Below are 22,467 nucleotides of genomic sequence, written 5' to 3' on the forward strand. Positions count from 1 at the left end.
ATAGATATACATATATATATAGATATAGACACATAGACATACATATATATATATATATATATATATATATAGATATGTTTATAGATATATATATATATATATATATAGATATAGATATAGAGCTATAGATATATAGATATATATAGATCTTTATATAGATATATTGTTATATAGATATATATATATAGATATATTGATATAAAGATATATATAGATATATATAGATATATATATATATGTATATATATATATGTATATATACATATAGATATATATATAGATTTATATATATAGATATATATATATATATTTATATGTATATATATATATGTATATGTATATTTAGATATATATTTATAGATAGATATATATATTTAGCTATATATATATATATATATATATATATATATATATATATAGATATATATATATATCTATATATATATATATATATATATATATATATATATACATCTGTCTGGAGGTTATTCCATTTCCTTTTTAATCCTCCCCAAGCCAAAACAAGTCCTCTCCAATGTGCCACCCAGTCAGAGGGAGGCAGCAACTTAAGAAACGGAAAGTTGCTTCAAAAGAGTGTCATCCAGGAGGTCCCTCCAGACCAGTGTGGATCAGGAGTCTACTCCCAGTTCTTTTTAGTTCCAAAGAAAATGGGACCTTAGCCCCATACTGGACCTAACTAAATCTTAACATATTGGTGAAAAACACGAAGTTCAGGTTAGTCACTGTTAAGTCCACCCTTCCTTTACTACAGATGGAAGACTGAATGTCCTTGATAGACCTGAAGGATGCATACTATCATAACAAAATAAGCAGTGCTCCAAGAAGGTACCTCTATTTTTGGCAGGGAGCCAGCCACTACCTTTTCTGAGCACTTCCATTTGTTCTCACCACAGCCCCCAGGGTGTTCACCAAATGCATTGTAGAAGTTGCAGCTTACCTCAGACTGCGGGGAATCCACATTTCCTTATCTGGATGACTGGCTCCTAGTCGCACCAACCAGGAATCTACTGATTCAGGCCAGGGACTTTCTCTTATATTTGGCCACAACCTTAGGGATAGCTATAAATCTTCAGAGGTCTCATTTACAACCAGTGCAAACCATAGAGTTTATAGGCGCGCATTTGAACACGAACAAAACTTTGGCCCGTTTCCTGCCAGACAGGATTCATTCGCTAAGGATTCATATCAGACAAATGATAGCTATCCCAGTCCCTCCAGCAAATCTTGTCCTCAAGGCTTTGAGCTCTTTGGCCACAACAATAACATTACTACCAACAAATTGTTTGCACATGAGAATTCTTCAGTGGGCATTGTCAGTTCAGTGGTCCCTTCTGCACCAGCCCCTGAACCATTCTGTAAGATAGGTTTGCAGAAATTCTCTCTTGTGGTGGCTTCATGACCCAGAAGTTGCACAAGGTCGACCATTTGTTTTCCCTACTCCCATCACCACGTTGACCATGGATGCCTTCTAGCTGGAAGGGGGGAGCATTACCTGGCATGGGCAGTTCAAGGCACGTGGACTCCCCAGGAGACCAACCTGCATATCGGTGTTCTAGAGATGAGGGCGGTGCTCTAGTATTGCAAGCACTCCACTCCCGTCCTCTAGGGACTATTGCAATTCAGACCCCTTCTGCCCAGAGTATAAGTAGTTATCACTCCCATCAGACACTCCACAATCAGCTAGTCTAAGGCCCTTAACAAAGGGAATCCAATTATACTGTTTAATATTAATACTAAAACAAATGTTAGTAGTTGACCAAGACAGCTAGACCATCAAGAGTGGCCCACATAGTGTCAATAAATAAATATAAGCACTTTTAAAGGTTAAGTACTAATAAGAGGATGAAAATACTGAATATATTTTTACAGTAAACCACAGAGTTCAGATCACAGGAAATATTGAATGTAACATTGATGGGCAGACTCTAAGAAAAACGTCTAAACCAAGATTCACTATATTTTCCTGACTGAATCTGGGAAAATTGCTATTCCCTATTTATTTAATAGAGCAAGGCCGATGATGTGGTGAATGGCCTTCCAGGCCCAATACAGAATAATCAGTACTGAGAGATTTCCCCACTATAATATCTAAATCATAATTTCCAAGATGGCTGGCAGAATGACCTCATCTGGTCACCTGAGTCTAGGTTCTGACAGTATTCCCCTTTGGAGCTGAGACAGGAGTTCAGCATAGATGGCTACAATACACACCTAAATGTTTGACAGTGCCCTGGAGCCATGAAAGAATTACAGTACCTCCTGTCTTTTTTACAGAGGCTATTAAATAATGGCCTCTCCCAAACCTACTGACTCCAGTTCCATTTAACAAAGTGGGGTGCTGTGTTGATGGTTTAACAGGTAATTAATTTCAAGGATTTTCCAAAATTAACAGGAGTGAGATTAATTGCTTCTCTTCCAGTGTCCTTTGCTAACAAATGTACTGTCTCACATGTATATTCCTTCTCTGTCCAGCTTTTGATACATTTTTAACACTAACAACTTTACAAACTCAGACCCCTTCTGCCCAGAGTATATGTAGTTATCACTGCCATCAGACTCTGCACAATCAGCTAGTTTGATTTTCAAATGCCATGCAATTCTAATACATTTGTTACATAAACATCTGTACAAATCAGTTTGATATTTAAATGCCTTTCTAATACATTTGTAACATAAGCATTTGTGCAGATCAGTTTGATATTCAAATACCATACAGTTCTAATACATTTGTAACACAAGCATCTGGTATAATTCAGTTTGCTGTTCAAAGGACATATTTTTTTACAGAACTCCAGCTGGCTCTGCTGGCACTAGCCCTATATAGCCTGCATCATCACACACCTTCCTGTGGTCGCATCTGATATGCCTGCCATGGACAATGGAACCATTTCCAGATCTGTCTCATCCATCAGGGCAACTCCATCTGGATCTCCACAACTTGAAATTAACTGCATGGTTTCTCCTCTTCTGATGATGGCTAGACATTCCAGGCTTTCTTCCCCAGTTCAGAAGATTTTAATTTCTTCCCGTAAGATCTCTACCAGGAGCATTTGTAAAGGTAAGTGGAAAAGGTTTTCCGTATGGGCCCAACAACACCATATTGACCTGCTCACTGCACCCATTCTGGCAGTATTGGACTTCTTAGCTGGTCTGTTTCAATCTGAGGCCAGCTTTTCTACTGTCAGAGTTCATTTGGCAGCCATCTGTAATTTCCATATTGGAGAAAATTCCGGATCCTTTTTCTATACTTTGCAAAGCTTTTCATAGCGGTAGGCTTCTACTTCGTCCACCTATCAAACACCTTACCTTTCCTTGGGACCTCACTATGGTCCTCCAAGCATGGATCTTGTCTCCCTTTGAACTGGCTACAAAGGTAGATTTAAAATTTTTATCCTGGAAAAAAGCTGTTTTAGTGGCCATCACTTCTGCCAAAAGAGTATCGGCGTTTCAATTCTCATCTTCCAAGCCCCCCACCTTATCTTTCATAAAGGCAAAGTTACTGTAGTACTAATTCCTTTTTCTTACCCAAGGTCACTACAAAAATACTGTTAATCCATCAGCCTCTCTGTGTTCTTCCCAAATTTCCAGAATAAGGGAAGAATATATGCTGCACCTCTTAGACGTTCATAGACAATTGCACATTTACCTGGATAGAGCAGAATTGTTCAGAAAATCTGATTAACTGTTTGTGGCTTTTTCAGATTCCAAAAAAAGTAAAGCAGTTATCAAGGCTACCATAGCTAGATGGTTGTGGGATTGTATCTCTTATTTATACTGTTCTAAGAATATTCCGTTATATAGGCAAGTCAAAGCTCATTCCACAAGGTCCATAGCCACATCTCAGGCTTGTCAGTGTAGTGTCTCTTTGGAAGACATTTGTGCAGCTGCTTTGTGGGCACATTCTCACACTTTTATCTCTCATTACAAACTTTGATATTGTGTCCAGGAATAGGGCTGCTTTTGGCTCTGCAGTACTCCGAATATCCTTCCATGAAGGGCCACCCAGATCTGTATAGCTGGGGACACTGTCCCACAGGTTTGAAGAAGACTGAACAGACATAATCAAGCAAAGAAATTATCTACTCACCATAACTAATCCATATGTGTTATCTGCTTTAGTCTTCATCAACCTTCTCTCCCTCCTTCCTCCTCTCCTTGTATCTGAAGGACCTGATGGATAGTCTTAGGAGCTGTTGTTCCTGTTTTGAGCTCCTAAGCATCCTTTAGGCTTTCTTTTTTAAGATATGTACTCTCTCTTCTAAGAGAATTGACAGCAAACTTGATCTGAGGTATCTGGGAGGAGCAAGAGATTACGGGTATGGTAGGAGCAGCTCTGGTTCGTAAGCCTTGGGTTACTAACAGCTGAGTTGGTTCCGAAGGCAGAATCGTAACCCACAGGTTTGATGAAGACTGAAGCAGACAACAAGTATGGAACGTTATGGTGAGTACATAACTTATTTTCTTACTGATGCTTTCACCCTTCACATTCGTATATACATCTGCACGCTCACATGCACACCCTTTTGCTGTCATTCATGCAAGCACACGCATACACTCACACACACAAATACACATGCACACACTTTTATGTTTTTTTTTACTTTTCAAAAATGCTGAATAATGAGTGTAAAATAATGGCTCGATCTGTCTCATTCGTACTCTTGTGCATGCATACACTCAGACACAATTCTGTTTTATTTTACATGAGCTAAACCGCGAAAGTGCTGCTTAGCAAGTGTAAAGTAATGGCTGCCATTAGCCTTCATTCAATCCAAGATCAATAGCTTGTTTAAATTAGTGTACTGTTATCTCCTCCTTTTACACCCCCCCCCGCCGATCGTTGCTATGGCAGCAGAAAAATAAGACTTGCATTACCAGTGTTTAGACATAGAAGAACTGTATTTAAGACCCTACAACCCACAAGGTGAGAGGAATGCAACATGAGGGTTTCGTTTACAATGGGAACTAGTAACAGGACTGGGGAAGAGGATACACAAAATTTAAATAAAACCACACTGCGGGCAGGAATGTATGTGACATTGCTAAGGTTGGTGTTGCTGTGGTCATCCTGAATTGTACCCGAATTTTAAATGCTGGTATTGTCCCTTTAAGCCTGCTTTTGCTTAAAGGTGCAGACAGTTGTGTAAGAAAAGTGGGTGTGGAGTTATAGTGGGCATACTGTGTTATTTGTAAAAAACACTTGGAAGAGGATATACATTTAAAATAGCTCTCATTTTGTAGCCTATTTCACACTAAACCTCTGTGAAGGTTGCCATCTTATCGTCAAAACAAGCAATTAAGACTTCCTGTGAAGTCCTACAAAGCAAACAAATGCAAATTAGCATCCTCTACTAAGGACAACCATAAGGCATTCTTTAGTTACTTCTGCAGCCTAAAAGGTAAGACCCAGATTTGCACCAAACTGGCAGTTGATACCATATACACTGAGCCTGTGGACATCGTAATGCTGTTAGCCGACAGGTTCTGTGAAAACTTCACTTCCATGTCCCCACCACACATACCTCCCCACCACACATACCCTATCACATTCCTTCTACTTCTCCCCACCTTATATCTCTAGAGAGAAGGTTGTAAATACCCTCTCTAAGGCCAAAAACACAGCTTCTATGGGACCTGATATCATTGCATGCTGCGTCCTATGTGGTCTCCAACAAGAATTAGCAACACCATTGGGTACTATTTTCAGTCATAAGCACCAGCTTCATCCAAGCTGAATGGAAAAGAGAAAAGAGCCACTGTTAACCCCTTTGCTCAAAGGTGGTGCTTCCACTTACCCCAGGAGCTTATAGACGTATTAGCCTGACTAGCCTTTTCTGAAGCCCATGGAGCGAATCATCATGGACCTTATCAACAAAGATACAAGTAATCTCCAAACACTTGACAAATCCAAACTGAGAAGGGTTCAGGGGGAGATGATGGCTGTTGAACCTGGTGGACGACTTCAAGACAGTCATCCAGAGCCCTGGACGGGGGGGAAACTATGCATGCAACCTACCTGGACTTGACCAAGTTTTTTGACACCATCTCCCACTCAGGCATTATTGACAAACTCACCCAGCTGGGTATCAAACCTTTTATCATTAGGTGGGACGCTAACTGGCTCACTGATGAAACCCATACAGTCAAAATAGCGGAATCCACCAGTAACCAGTGATGTTCCACAGGGATCAGTCCTGAGACCTCTACTGTTTGGAATCTATTTCTCTGACGAGCAAAACCTAAAGGTCTGTGGCTGTCAAAGTTTACGGACTACTGCAAACTGGGAGCAGTCATAGGATCCCCAAATGATGTCAACAATCCTACAAGAGGGTCTTAAGCAAACAAATGATCGGTGCCAAAGTCATGGCTTTAAACTGAATGCAAAAAAAATGTAATATCCCTTTTGGCAAGAGTGATGTTCCTACTAACTACCACATCAATAGAAACACTCTAAGCATGCACTCAGTGGCGAGTGATCTGGGCACACAGGTTGGCAGCAACCTTACTTTTGATCACCATGTCTCCACGGTGGTAAGAAGGGCATTTTATATTGCTCATCTCATAAGTAAGGGCATTGCCTCCAGAAAAAAAGAAATTATAACCTCCCTGTACTCTTCCCTCATCAGGTCGATAATTGAGTACAATGCCCCTTTTGGTATGTACCTTTCCAGGCACCTTCAGCAATTGAAGAGACCACAAAAGTTCCTCACAAGGAGAATTCAAGGTATTCAGCATCTGTCCTGTGTGGATCAGGTAAAAATCACTCATTTTACTCTGTTTCAAACTGACTACTCAGAGGTGATCTCCGCCTTGTGTATAAGGCAATCTCTGACTTTGCTTTATTGGAAATGCTGCATATCCATAAGTCCAGTGCCTCATGGGTTACTTGCTCTAAAGGCTTTAACCTGGTATGTGACAATAGAACCTGCTGAAGGGACATATTTGTCTCCCAGAGGTTACTGCACCTGTGTTGTACAGACTTCCAGTTCATGTGAAGCAGAGCACCTTTTGGGCCCTCCATGTGCAGTCTGGGTGATTGGATGGGTAACCTTAAATTCACTCTGGGGGTTCCACCTGTGTGTCTCTTGGACAGGGGCAGTAGGTGCTAATTATGGAAACAAGGGTAGAACTTGGCTAGGCTTGTAAGAGCCCTAGGGCCATTAGCCTAGTAACTTCCTATGATCACTTGTTTTAAGTTATTTGCTGTGTTAAAATATGGAAAATGTTTCTGCTTTTATTCCTCTTTTACAAGTAATGTGAAAGGTATATGTAAGTGAATCAGCATTCATTTTATACAGGTGTCTTTCTGATGAACAGCTGAGTTTTTATTGCATTTTGCACTTGGAATAGATGACACTTGATCTGTTTTCTGGTGAATGTGCTGGAACAATTAACTGTCATTCCATTAAATAAAAAAATAAGACTTGTGTAGAAACTTGTATATATTTTCTGTGGCTTGTACAATGTTTCAAGTGTTGCATTTCTGTATGGATGATCCCAGAACAGATTGGAGTGCATAGCCATACTAAGTGACTGCGAAACAGGAGAAAGTAATTGCAGTTGGCATTTCCTAAACAACAGTTTTAATGTGTAATGCACAGAAACAATAGAATATCATCCGTAAGGGGTAGTCTGTGCAGTCGTCTAGTGTTTCCAACCCTTCTGAAGATGCATTCATTCATAAATGCATATGAGAATAACATTTTTTTCTTTAGGGAGGATTTTGAAGAAATAGCTTCCCATGGTTACATCTAATCTGCTATTAATTTTGTGGCTTTGGAATTCTATTTGTTTCCATTTGAGGACTCCCTCTTTGGCACCTTGGTGAGTTTGAATGGCAGGGCTGAAGGTTTTACAGATGCTGAAGATGAGTAGAAGTGTTATGAAAACCTGAGCTTTCATTTCACTCCCATTCCCCAAAACTCCAGCCAAGCTAGGACTTCCACTGACTGATCTCACAAACCTCTTGTATCAGAGGCACATGGGATATATGCAAATGACCCTTATGAACATCAGGTGGTTCGGCTATATGACGATTCTGTATGCCCATGACTTATTTCTTTTTATGTCGTTTCAGTGGACAATTTCAGGCCAATAAAGCCAAACCTCATTACCTGTGGATATGCGTATTTCGGCCTTATGACCACATCAGCACGGCACAAGTAGAGTGTTTGACTAAGCATAAGAAACTTATGGAAACTTAGACATATAAGCATTTTGACTGACTTTTTTTCTTATTAGGCTGATGGCAAGTACAAGGCTGTCCAGGTATGTTGTCATTATGAATAAGCCAGTCGCATCATAGTGATCTCTGGAGATAATCACAGGCTCACTATGACACCCATGCACATAATCGAACTCCCTGCAGACAAGGAATACAGGAAGATGGACCAGTGAGCATTTTCATCAACTGTTCTGGATGTCCATGGCATGAATTCCATAAATCACTGCAGAATACTCGTGAAAGATGCAGAAAGAAGACAACTCCGTAGGTAGTCATCTTGTTTGTCAGGACTGGAAAATGTATAGTCTGATGGAACTTTCCATGAGACATACTGCATATGTTGCCATAATGGATGTACATGCTAAAGCGGCTGTTTTGAGGTCTTGGTTATTTGGGGTTATAGCTGGTGAGATTTTCCCTGGACTTCTGACAATTTGCACTTCTGTCTGCTCTCTTATAACTACATTTTGGGTCACCCATGAAAAGAAAACTGTATTTTGCACCTAATAAGTAGACCACTTTTTTTCCAGCTCAGTCTTAGTGAAGGATAACAACTGGTGGGTTGGAATGATTCTCTGTCATTGAACCAAAATTTCATGGCTCTTTTGGCAGAGCACTTGGATGTCACTTTGGAAAAGCAGGAATTGTTGGCTGTTCAGCCTTCCAGGACCCATGAAGGATTCTGGTCAGGTTAGACTAAGTGGATCTAGTTTGCTGCATTATAGTTGGGAGGGACCAGCAGTTGCATAGTGTGCTTTGAGGACACGATGACTTGGTACTAGGATGAAGTGTACAGGATATTCTTTGTGACAGCCTGCTGTATTTATCACTGAGAGAGGAAAAGTCTGTGACCATGACCCAGGTTATCTGAGTTTGAATAGTGGCACAGGTGACTGCTGGAGCTGGCATGAGGGAAAGGCAGAATGAAGAGGCTTAATTTAATCCCCCCCCCCCCCCAAGGGGAGGAAAGGGAGTGTATTCTCATTGCCACATTGTCTGTAGTACAGTTCTTATTGGAGATTGTGTGTCACACTATTTCTTGACTATGGGGTGGGGGGTGCTGGGGCAGTTGATCACGTTATGCTGAGGCATAATGTGCAGTAAGGACCATTGCATACCAACCTGTTGGATGCTAACAAGCTTGTGCATTGTCAGGGTTTAAAGGAGGAAAAAAATCCTCATTTGTAAATGAGTAAAATAAACATTGTTACAACTGCTGAAGCTGCCAATGGAAACAAAACAAACTGCTAGGAAAACCTTCGCCAGACTACCATGGGATCACAATGCAACTGTTAAAACCACAAATTTATTAAGTAAAATTGTAAAATGCAGGAATAGAAATAGGTCCGATAAGCACTTTTGGCTGATATAGCCTTCTTCAGATCATATGTAAACCCTGCTACAGAGTCTATTTAAAACCCAGATGCCCAATCACAAATGTGGGGTGGACCACATATGCAAATGCAGATTCATAGTCTTAGTATTGATTAGACGCATAGCAGCCAGCTGCAATTCTAGAAATTAGTCAACAGCCAGTAGTGAAGCATTCAGTGGTAACTTTCCTGTTGGATAAGCTTCTTAGTTTTAACAAGTTGTTTTCTTAAGACTTGTATCCCTGTGGTGATAGGTTACTATAGGACTCGGAGTCCAATCATGCTCTTGTGGTTCATTGCCATGGCAACAAAGTGTGAGACAATTGGTATTAGCAGAGGCAGCAAATATGGCTACTGGAAGCTTTGTAGCAGCAGTAAGAAAGAAACACTGCATCATGATAAATAAACTTTCTAAGTTACATAGCCTCCTCAGGGCCCAATCCTTAGCTTCCTTGCTTTTAAGATAGGTCTTAATGGAACTACACTGTTTAAGCCTGGAGGGCAATGTGCTCTTAAATTAATAATCCAGTTGATTTCTCTAATTTATCTCTGATTCTATATATCACCTTCTCTTAGGCTTTAAATTTAAACACGTGTTGGATTATGAACAATGTGCATAGCAAGCGCATTGTTTAAATCAGCATTCCTTATGTCTCTCATATGGCGCAGAATCGAATCCTTAAGGTGGTGGTAGTTTTTTTCTACATAGAAAGCTCTACATGAGCAGTAAGACACATATAGACAAGATGTTGAGTAGTACAATTTGCAAATGCATCAAAACCATAAGTACTATTGGAGATGGGGTGAATAAAAGTGTTGCTGCTGCCAATGTTAGTACAAGTTTACAATGATGGCATCTGAAAGTGCCTTTTCTTACCGAGGGTGTCTGTGACCAAAGCCATCTTTATTACATAAGAGGCTTTTTATATTCCGTTTGGTCTTATACGAGAACCTGGGTTTGTCTCCTATGATATTTTTAATCCTCTCCAGCAGTCAATATAGGCCAATATTTTTTAATGGTGTCACACACTTGTTTATTATCAGTACTGTACGTCAGAAGACAATTAAGTTGTGAATTACTGTTATGTTCACCAGAGGATGGAATGTTCAATTGTTCAGTGTAGTAGGGACGGTCCTTAAGACTTCTCATATTCTTAAGGTCAGTGGTCGACTCTGCACTAACCTTAAGAATATGAGAAGCCGTAAGTGTCGTCCAAACTACAAAGAGAACACGCACACTGACCAGCACTTGATGTTCGTCGTGTTACACTGCTGCAGTCATTACACTTGGGTTATCTGCTGTCAGGCGGTCCCGCAGTTGGCCAGAGTTCCAAAGTCTTGGTCCGGCATCAGTTGTTGTCGCTTCTTCCCTGACGTCAGAGTGCCAGGGGTATATAAGATGCAGCCGACGCCATTTTCTTCAGTCTTTCTTGCCGCGCGGTGCCCGAAGCAGAAGCAGTTCGCAAGTGCCGGTCGGCCGACTCCTGAGATTTTCAATTCGAATTTCAGAACCAAAGTCTTCTATAAAGCTAAGTACCCCGTTGGGGAATCTTTTTTTTGCCTCAGACCGATGTCAGTAAAAGTTAATAATTGTATTTCTTGTGGGAAGCAAATACCTCATAAGGATTTTCATTCTTACTGTATTCCATGCCTAGGCCCAGACCACAACGTCACTGGTTGTCAGTTTTGTGCTAGGTTTAACAAGCGCACTATTAAACGTCGGTTTGATTTTGCCCGACATTATTTTGGCAGAAAATTCAATTATACTATGCCGTCGGAGCAACCGATGACCGGGATACACAAAAAGCGCAAAGACAAGGACAGGCATCCGAGGCCCAAACCTGACGACAAGGCCTCTTCTAGGCTAGTCACTGATTCTCCGGTTTTCAGCAAGGCGCTTTCTCTGCTTTAGAACCACAGGCTGCCTCCGACTCCCACATGGAGATGGCTGGTCCTACGGATACTCAAGATTTAGGCCCTACTGAGACTACACCTTCAGAGGGATCTGGAGCAGCTGAACAGCCCTCAGCTGCAGAGGGTGTATTCAGACCTACTACACTAACCATCAAATCTTATGCTAAGTCTAAAACCCCTTTAAAAAATAAAGAAGCAAGTACAGCATTCAGCAGGACAGACCCCCATGCCTAAGAAACAGATGCTCAAAATGGCCGAAGACTTAATTACTCTGATCAGGGGTTCCCATCCCCCTCCTGATAAATGGCCTAGACAGGATACAGACTATGACTCATCTGACCAGGTTTCTATTTCCTCGGATTCCTCAGCGGATCAAGGATACTCTTTACCCCTATATAAGGATTCTGATGCTGAAGAATCAATCCCTTCAGCCTCTCCTCCAGAGGACTACTCTTTTGGGGAAACTTTACATATTATGAGGGAGCATTTCCACTGGGAGGGCCAGGATTACTCAGAATCCAATAAAAGGCTCCGAGAGTTCCTTTTATTGCCTCAACACAGACCACTTGCTATTCCGCCAGTATTAGACATTGTGAATGATGTGTACTCTGAATCTAGTTTAAATCCTGATTCTTTACCTCCAGCTCCAGTCAAACTTGACAGATACTACAGAGTCCCTGACTCTCACAAATTTCTTTACAAAAGCCCTGTTGCTGACCCAGAAACTATTTCCCAGGGTCCCAAAGGGGTTAAGGCCTCTACAGCTAAAAATCCAGTTCCCTCTGACAGGGATTCTAGAGCATTAGACAGATGGGGAAAGAAAGTATACACTTCTGCAACTTTAGCAATGAGGGCCTTAAATTGCCAGTTTCACATGCTGAAATATCAGCAATACTTAATGTCTCAATTAAAACAAAATGCTTCCAAATTCAGATCTTCCTGACTATAAGGAAATGCAGGATGTATTGCATGCAGCACAACAAGTGGGCAAACATACTTTGCAATGTGGATTTGATTCATTAGAGGCCTCTTGTAGAGCAGCAGTTACAGGATCTGTCATTCGTAGGCATGTTTGGTTAAAAGAACAAAGTTTACCTGATCATGTTAAAGCAAAATTATTGGATGCACCTTTGCAGCAGGATGTTTTATTTGGAGTTAAGCCAGAAGAGGTATTAAAGAAAATGGAGGATAAGGCAAAATCTATGCAAACGGTGAAGGATTTCTTACAGGTTCAGCCCCCCCCCGTTTTAGCAGAAATTGGCCAACAAAAAATTGGTCCTTTCCAACTACGGACAGACCTCAGAGGGGCAGATACAGACGTCCAAGAGGCAAAGGTCAGCCACAAGGTTCTTACATGCCTCGACAATGGGGTACATCAACCCAGAAAGTAGGGGAAAACAGGCCACAACCTTATAGGAAACGGTCCCAATGACTTCCCCCTCCACCTGCCAAGCACTTCTCTCTTGGCAGCTCCCTTGGGAGGAAAACTAGCTCTTTTTGCACACAATTGGCATATGATCACTCAGGACAAATGGGTTCTAAATATTGTATTTCAAGGTTACAGGTTCCACTTTCACACTTTGCCAAGGCTAAAAGGAATGCCGAACCTGCCACAAAATCAATGGGCAGAGGCTCAAAAACAAATTACAGCACTCATGGACATGAGAGCTATTCAAAAGGTACCAACACAGGAGCAAGGACAAGGATTTTACTCTACTCCTTCTGGTCCCCCAAAAGGACAAAGCTTGGAGGCCCATTCTGGATCTTTCTTCTCTAAATACTTACCTGGATGTTCCCAAATTCAAAATGTTGACACTACAACAGCTTCTTCCCATGCCGGGCAAGAAGGCTTGGCTTGTAACATTGGACCTAAAGGAGGCATACCTGCATGTCCCTATCAGACAAAATTGCAGAAGATACATCAGATTCTTAGCAGGTTCAACGCATTACCAATTCTCTGCACTGCCCTTTGGCTTATCTACTGTGCCCAGGGTCTTCACAAAATGCCTGACACCAGTAATTGCTTTTTGCAGACAAAAGGGGATTCAAATATACCCATACTTGGACAACTGCCTTATTCAAGCAGAAAGCAAGGACATTCTTCTACAGCATCTGGCATTTGTAAAACGTTTGCTAATTGGACTAGGGTAACACAGTAAGCGAAAAGAATTCAAAACTAGTGCCCTCACAAGAGATAATATTCCTGGGTGCCAGCTTAAATACAACGGCCCAGATGGCTTATCTCACACCAGACAAACAACGACAACTGGCTCAATACTTTCAATTGATGGCAACAAAAAACCAACTCCTTACAAGAAAAATTCTGCAGGCCTTGGGATTCATGGCATCTTGCATACTACTAATTCCATATGCCAGACTGCATATGAGGAAGTTACAATGGTATCTGAAAAGTGTAGGGACTCAGCACTGCCACAGTTTGGAAGCAATAATACCACTCATCCCCTGCCTTCAACAGGAGTTTCATTGGTGGGCACGGGCATGTCACCTCAACAAGGGACAGCCTTTTACTTTACCCACAGCCAGGCAGACAATAACAGATGCATCGGATTACGCCTGGGGGAGCACACATGGCAGGACAATGTATCCAGGGCAAGTGGACCACAGACCAAATGCAAGCTGTACAAAATGCCCTGACAGCTTTCAAGGACCTTCTACAGCCAGGACAATTGCTATTAAAGATGGACAACACCACAGTAATGTGGTACATAAACAGTCAAGGGGGCACACATTCCTACCCCCTTTGCAGACAAGCAATGACTTTGTGGAATACAGCACTGACCTATCAAGTTCATCTGCAAGCACAATTCCTGCCAGGAAAGAAAAATACACTGGCAGACGACTTAAGCAGAAACATCATGGATCCTCACGAGTGGAAATGAAATCCACAATTATTCAGTATGATAACTCAGAAATGGGGGAACCCAGACATAGATCTCTTTGCCTCCCCTCCCCTCTGAACTACCAACTACAAAAATTCTGCACAAGGGCTTTCCACACACAAGCATGGAAAGTGGACGCTCTATCATTCAGTTGGAAAACACTAAAAGTCTATGCCTTCCCACCACTGCCTCTCCTTGCAAAGGTACTCCTAAAAGCCAGACTAGAGAGGCCACACAATGATCCTCATTGCTCCAGACTGGCCACACCAGCACTGGTATCCAATATTAAGGAACATGGCTCAAGGCCCAGCATGGATTTTACCTCAAATACCTCATCTTCTGACACAGCAAAACAATCGGATCCTGCACAGCCAGCTCAAAAACCTCATATCTGGCAGCATGGCAGATTACTTAATCAAACAGTCAACACCTCTCTCTAAAGCTGTTATGGATGTCATTTTGGAGGCCAGGAGGCCCAGCACCAGGAAATCTTGTTCAGAAAAATGGAAACGATTCTGCACCTAGAACCAGGCTCAAGGCCTTGACCCTCTTGTCCCAAATATTCCTCAGATATTACAATACTTAACTGAGATGCTGGACAAAGGCCTTTCCTTTTCATCTATTAAGATCCACGCCTCAGCCATTTCAGCTCATTACAACATGGATCCTCCTATTTTTTCATACCCATTACTAAAACAATACCTCAGAGGGGCTAAAGCACCAACTCCAACTTGGGACCTCAACTTTGTTTTGGAAAAACTTACTCTACCACCTCTTGAGGCAGCCATTTCAGCAGAATTACATTTTTTGTCATGGAAAACTGCTCTGCCGCTGGCAATAACTTCAGCACGGAGAGTCTCAGAGTTACAGGCACTAATGGCAGTGGAACCTTTCATCATTTTTCATCAAGATATGGTTTCCTTAAGAACAAACCCTACCTTTATGCCAAAGGTGGTATCCAGTGTGGCTCTTAACCAAACCATTCACTTGCCCACTTTTTATCCGAATCCCCAGAATAAAGGGGAGAGGCTTCTTCATTCATTGGACATACACAGGCAGTTATGTGTCTACTTGGACAAAACAAAAGCTTTCAGAAAAACTGAGCAACTGTTTGTATCATATGCTGCAGGATCACAGGGAAAGGCCATTTCAAAACAAACCATTTCAAAGTGGATAGGACACTGTATCCATTTCCACTACACACAACATGGAAAACTGTGCCTAGTAACATTAGGCCTCATTCTACCAGGGTGACAGCCACCTCAGCAGCCTTTCTTAGAGGAGTGCCAACCAAGGATTTTTTAGAAGCTGCAACTTGGAGTTCAGTGCACACCTTTACCAAACATTACCACTTACCTCTATACTCCAAATCCAGAGCTGGCTTTGTCACTGCAGGGCCTCATAGCCACTCCTAATCCTATATAGACCCAGCCACCCAACCTCATCTTTGGGATTCAACCCAAGTGTAATGACTGCAGCAGTGTAACACGATGAACATAGTACAGTTTTGTACCTACCATAAATGTAGATGTTCGAGTGTATACACTGCTGCAGTCCAGGTTACCCTGCCTCCAACCCCACTTAGCTGGGACTTATCTATACCTCTCTATCCTTTACAACCTATGTGGTGTATTTGCTTGTAGCTAAAGGTACTGTTTCATATTTTACATGTATGTGTTATTAGCAATATGTATTGCCTACCTATTTGGGGGCACCTGACATCTGGGGCAAGAAAAACTGAAGAAAATGGCATCGACTGCATCTTGTATACCCCTGGCGCTCTAACGTCAGGAAAGAGGCGACAGCAACCGACGTCAGACCAAGACTTTGGAACTCTGGCAGATAACCCAAGTGTAATGACTGCAGCAGTGTATACACTCGAACATCTACATTTGTGGTAGGTACAAAACTGTACTTTTCCTTCATTTCAGAGCAATCCAAACTTCCCATCGACTGAGATGTTCTAAAATTGGCTTGTGCAGTGCATTACATTAACACACAGAACATATCAGCAAAGTTCAGGCTGTGCAGGAGAGGACCAGATGTCAGTAGAGCACTTCTGCAAGGATGCTTTTTTCACTGTCTGTTACCCTTGTTTAGTTGGCTCTGCTCATGTCTTAGAATGTGTAAGATAATACAGCTTTCTAAGGTGCTTGGAACAACAGTAGATGTTCATTTTGACTTGTGCAGTGGTAGGGTAGGGTACTTTACCATCACCCCTTTCTCCTGGGTCCTGTTTCTAGCGTATGTTTTATAACTTTTTATGTAGTTGGTGTGATTACAACATTCTTTACTGAGTTTACGTACTTTGAAGAACTACACATTAAGTATGGTAACACTAGCTTTATATGGAGCCTGTAATGACCAGTATCAGAGCAACTCTGGTGCGAAGAAGATATTGCTTATGGGGCAGTGAGAACCTTTGTCCCCTAGTAAAATTGGATCAGGTGCATGACTGGTGGTGAAAGTAAAGTGAAGTAAAAGTCCTTCTGCTATGGTGCTGCAGGAGTCTGTCCCTGATAACATTGTTAAGCTGAGTATCTTGTACACCTGTTTTCTTTCTGTGCTCCCATAGGGGCAGTTTACAGATAGCCCTCTCCCACCTTTTCAGACAAAGGCAGTCTGTACTAGTGCAGTCAGCTGTAACCTTGCATTACTGCTGTCAGTATGGACATGTCTTGTTAGACTACTGGAAGAAGTATCTGGGAGGTTGTGGCATTTGTTGACTGAAATTCTAGAACTGCAACTTAATAAAATAAATTACGTAGTAGTGTTGTGTTGCAAGTTTCTGGTTTTCTTCAGTGCATTGGAAATGTTTGCCACATACTAGTCAGCATTTGTGCAGCAATGAGTGATGGTTCTCTTCATAGCACATAGATGTGTGTTCTTTTGTATGTAATCGTATATACATGCTTTCAATAGTCTTTACACTAGTTTTTTCTTACTACATTTTGAATTGCACTGCAAATGTGAAATTGCATTTCTTTACTTTTAATCACTCCTGGACCAAGACAGAAATTAGTAATTTGTGATCATTGTTCTATCCTGGTTAACCATTCAAAATAACTAAATGTGCTTTAAAAACTGTGTAAAAGGGATGTTTTGACATTTAAATGCGAGTGTTACTTCTTGATTGCACTGTTCTTAGTAGTTGTGCATGCAATTTCGCTATTAACACTTCAACGTTGCGGTTTTTGTTTTCTTTTCACAGTTAGTTGGGATTTTTATAGCCTGCTGTCTTTCTCATTATATCACAACGAACCAGTATGAGATGGTGTGAGCTTGGATTCACGAATAAGATCAGGTAATGTGCACTTGATTAAATTTGATGGTGAGGGTAGAGGCATTTGTGAACTTATTAAAAGTCAAGCTGATCTGCCAAATAGTGGTAGAGTATTTAATTTGCAGCATTAGCATAACAAGTGTGAGCTGGAGAATAACAAATGGACAGGTGTGTCAATGGAAGGATGAATATCTGTGGGACTGCTGTGGGGGAGGCGTTCCTGTTGTGCAGAGATAGATGTGGCACAGGTAGGCCAGCTCCGATGGATGTGGTAGTTCATTTATAGCAGATGTGTAGTTTGAGGGAAAACCAGCCAGACAAGCCTCCCATAGCTGTAGTGTAACGTTCTTCCCCAGTCACGTATATCTGTTATAATGTGGTCACAGCTTTTCCTTCCGCAGCTGTAGTGTAATGTGAAGCGTACACCCACTCTGCACCAGCAGGCAAGTCAGAACAAAGCAATCCTTCCCACACCATAATATCAATCTTCTACTCAGTCACAGGAGCTGCAGGTTAAAACAGTCCTTAGCATATTTGTAATGTTGTATTAATCATCCATTCACTAATGGTGATTGAAGGATTAGTAGTAGTGTCATGCCTGCATTATTTCTTTCCCATTGTTTCACACACAGCAGCTGCAGGAAGAATACCTTTCTATGGATGTCATATTTTGCACAGCTCCCAGTCATTCCCATTGGTAGAGGATTGCTGCAGTAGTCCTAAGTAGTTGTAAAGTGATGTCGAACACCTGCTTATTTGTACCATCTGAAGCTTAGACACACTGTAGTTTAATACCCATTGTCCACTCACACCAGAAGAAGGTGCTCATCAGTCTTTCAGCAAAGGGGGGATAAAAACAGTGGTGTGAATCTGAAATGGTATTGACACTGGGCATGTTATTTTTATTCACCCTGTTACCCTCAGCCACCCAGTCATTTTGTCAGTCAAGTCAAACTAAACTTTGTCATTTAGAGCTACACACATGTAGCCTAAACAAATTGTGTGCATCAGCTCAATTCTTGAGATTACAAAGGAAAGTGAAACCACACATATATGTAGAGGAATAAACGTAACTAACATACAATACTACTCCCCAATACACACCACCAGAAAGAGCAGAGACATTTACCAACACTCGTATACGAAAATAATCTCCTCCGAGGTAAATTAACTACCCGATTTAAAGCACTACAAAACCCACTACAAATTGAAATGCCCAAGTTATTTGTCTAATATTGCACTTTAGTGAATTAAATACTGACTTTAGATATAATAAATAAATATTACACTTGGAATATATGTAAGTATATATTGCACAAATAAAAATTGACTTGTGTCTAGACTCCTGGGACTAGTGACCTCTATCTTTAAATATTCCACAGTGTCTTGTGCACTCGAAGCTGTTATAATGTGTTAACCTGATGACATATATAAATTGCATAAGTGCTATATTGTGTTTATATTCTGTAGCTTGCAAATTGTGCTCTGCTCATCACTATAAAACGTGCATGTTCTGTATAATATAAAATCCACTGTACATCACCGTGATGGTTATGTCTGGGTACTAGTCCTTTTAATTAGAAAAAGTAACCTGACTCTGAATTTGATGAGCAGTAGATTCCCTCTGTGACTGCAGTCTCTTGTTGTCTGAGTGAATGAGAACTCAAACTCGGAGGCAAGCTAATTTCTTAGTGTTAAGGTGTCATTGTAGACTTTCTTAAAAATATTTTTGAAAATTTCTTCCAGTTGGGATTTCACTGGCAGCAGCCGATTAGTAAAACTTTTGTAGCACATGTTCCCTTAGTATGCTCCAAAAAATAACAAAAAATTATCCAATTGTCTTGTAGATGTTACCAGTGTATGAATGTTGCTCTTGCAGCTTTGCTGTGGTGAGGCTCATATTTAGGAAGGCCCCTGCAACATCATAAAACAATGACTGCATGCCACAGAAACCGCCACAGAGCTGAAAGAAAGTAATTCTGCTGTGTTAGCAGGCATGGTGAGGAAAAGAATGCAGACTGTGTACCATACAGTGTCCCTTGCAACTTCCTTTCTGAGTTGTGCATAAAACTCTTCTCATATGTTGCCACTACTAATTTTCACAGGTAGCACACAAGGATCAAGGGTGGTGATTTCCAGTAGTGATATGATAGTAACAGTAACTGGAGATAGCACAAGTGTGATGTCACTGAGAACAATAGTGTTGTCTGTAACAAAACGTGATTCTGTAGTGCAGCAGTAAAGCAGAGAAAATAGCACAATCCTACTTTGTATAACAGATGGAGAAGGCCTTTTTTATGCAGCTTGAGTATCTGCGTAGTTTCTATGTATTTATGGACTGGCTCAGCTTTGCATCCAAATGTGGCCTTACCAGAGGTACTTGACTTCAATTTTGAACAGCTGAAGCAGGCGGATAAGCAGTGGTTCAGGGCTGTACACAGAGAGGAAGATAACACTAGCAATGCAGGCCCTGGTTAAAGCAAAAAGCTGTCATGTAGCAGCTTATATAAAACACTGGCCAAACAGGTATGAGGCAGCTATGCACAAATTGAGGGAGAGATGAGTAGTTATTGAAAAAGCAGTCCTTACTGAGGAAGATTGGGAAGACACCATCAGTATGTGCCACAACCTACAGTTTATACCCAGTATATGGGACCACTACATACGATGGCTACACAGGTGGTTCAGAACCCTCCAGCAAATATAGAAAATATTCGCCCTTGGAGGGGGTTGGTGTTGGAGATGTGATGATTTAGAAGCCGGGAATATTCATGTTTTGTACATGCAGTAGCATTACTCCCTTGTTTGGTGGTTGGAATGCAGAAATGGACGGATATTTTTTTCAGAAGGTGATGCTGAAAACATGGGGAATTTTGCTTGCTTGGCATTGGTGGAGAGGATAGATGATGGACAAAAAGTGAAGAAATGGCTCTGATGCTGCTTAGAGGATGGGTCAGGAGCCACTGGCTTAAACATGGTGGAGTCAGATAAGCTAGAAGAGGGAGTATTAAGAAGGAATGATGTCCATCTTTACGTCAGAGTGCGAAGTGCCCAAAAAGCAAGAGAGGGAAAACTGAAAGATAAAGCTAAGAGGAGTAAGTTTAGACAGCATGATAAAATAGAGTGCGAGAGAGGGTGGAAAGGAGAAAGCTCTGTTCCTTGCTGAAGACAGCAGTACCCTTCATGGAAGACCTGGGGTGGAGTTAATTTTTAACTATTCCTAAAAGTATTGTTTTCTATCTGTTTTCTGGGACCTATTACAGTGTGATGTAGTCTAGTCATTAATGTTATTGGTTCCCTCTTGGCAGAGTTAATCAGTAGTCTCTTTGTATTATATATGGAAAGTTATATGATCAATAACAAGTAAACAAAAAATTATCCTTTTTTCACCACTTCTGATTTCTGAGCTAGAGCCATAGCTGGCCCATCAGTCCTTTGGTGCCATTTTCCCAATTTGGCAGCCATCAGCACTAAGTTGAGGAGAAAAATAAAAGGTTCCTTCTACAGCTGGGGTTCTTCAGGAGGAGGAACTCCATATCCACTGGATCTCATCCTAAGTTTCATAGGTGGTTAGTGAGCTATTGGCACAAGAGCCATTTTTTTTTGATAGCCAGGCTTAACCCGAAATTAACCAAAATAATTCTGAAGTGTCAATACCGCAAATAATTTTATTGTTATGATATAGGCTTGTAAACATCAATTGTTCACAGGCTGCACCTGACCATTAGGGACATTGGTGCCAAACCAGAGGTAAATTTGAGATTTCCTACCTTTTGGTCCATGTTACATTTGAATAGGGTTAGGGATGAGCTTTGCTTCACATGGATGGGAGTACAGTGAAACATTGACACCCTTGGACCTGGATGCCATGCCCTTATTTATAAGTTGTGTAATCTCGAATGATTTTCTCACCATTATAGACAATTGGTGGTCAGGTTACTGTAAGCATGCATTTTTAGATCCCTGATCATTGGGTCCGCTTTCAGGGGTGTTATCAAAGGGGCAGTTATTGTCTGCTACGTGAACACTGCATTATTTAATATGCCGTCAGAAGAAGAAGGTCTTAAGACTGTATTAATTGCAACAGAGTTGTAAGCTTTGATTCTGTCTTGTGTAGTGCTGGCTTTTCTTCTGTACATGTTTGAAATTGCTTTATAGGCAGTGTTGTAGCCGGCCATATTCTGTATGTGTTCCACAATGTGCATTTGCTGATCCCGACATCAGCATCTGCTGGGCCCAAGACCTCTGGCACAGCCTGTATGGAGGCTGTCATGTTGTTAGCCCCTTCCATATCCTCATGAGTTGAAACTGAGCAAGCATCTGTCTGTTTCGGAGCCACTGTGCTGGCTCTGGCTTTGATGCATTTGCTTCAGTTCAGGAGGGTGAATGGGAAATCCCTCCAACTACTAGTGGGAAAGCTGCTGTTGGGATCTGGTCCGAGGCCATGGCCACCCAGCTGCATCCTGTCGCCTTGTCATCTGCCAGATCTGAATGTAGGCCCCTTAGGCTAAAGTGACATCCTGTGATGCCAGAGCCTACACTCAGTGTTGCCATTTCCAATCCTCCAGTTCACATCCATGGACTTTTTCAGACTGGCATAGGAATTCATGGACTTTTAGGAACTACAAGCAGTCTACCTTGGAAAAAGATCTTGAGGCAGGAACTTCCTCTGAGAAAAAGAAAACATCTTACCCCCAGTGGGACTCTGATTCTTATGATTCTGATGGTGAAGGCAGTGGAATTGGCTTATGT

General features: G+C 41.4%; 1 protein-coding gene across 1 annotated transcript in view; it reads left to right on the forward strand.

Annotated features, from left to right (window-relative positions):
- Positions 1-22,467, forward strand: part of TSPAN6 (tetraspanin 6) — a gene marked incomplete in the record, with an annotated part of 833,747 nt that overhangs the window by 749,024 nt on the left and 62,256 nt on the right. Inside the window, 1 exon segment of the mRNA XM_044057519.1 lies at positions 17,644-17,736. Within this exon segment, the coding sequence (XP_043913454.1) occupies positions 17,644-17,712 (69 nt within the window).

The sequence above is a fragment of the Protopterus annectens genome, chromosome 15.part0 (assembly GCF_019279795.1).
Source record: "Protopterus annectens isolate FY-2018-M chromosome 15.part0, PAN1.0, whole genome shotgun sequence".
Taxonomy (NCBI): Eukaryota; Metazoa; Chordata; order Ceratodontiformes; family Protopteridae; genus Protopterus; species Protopterus annectens.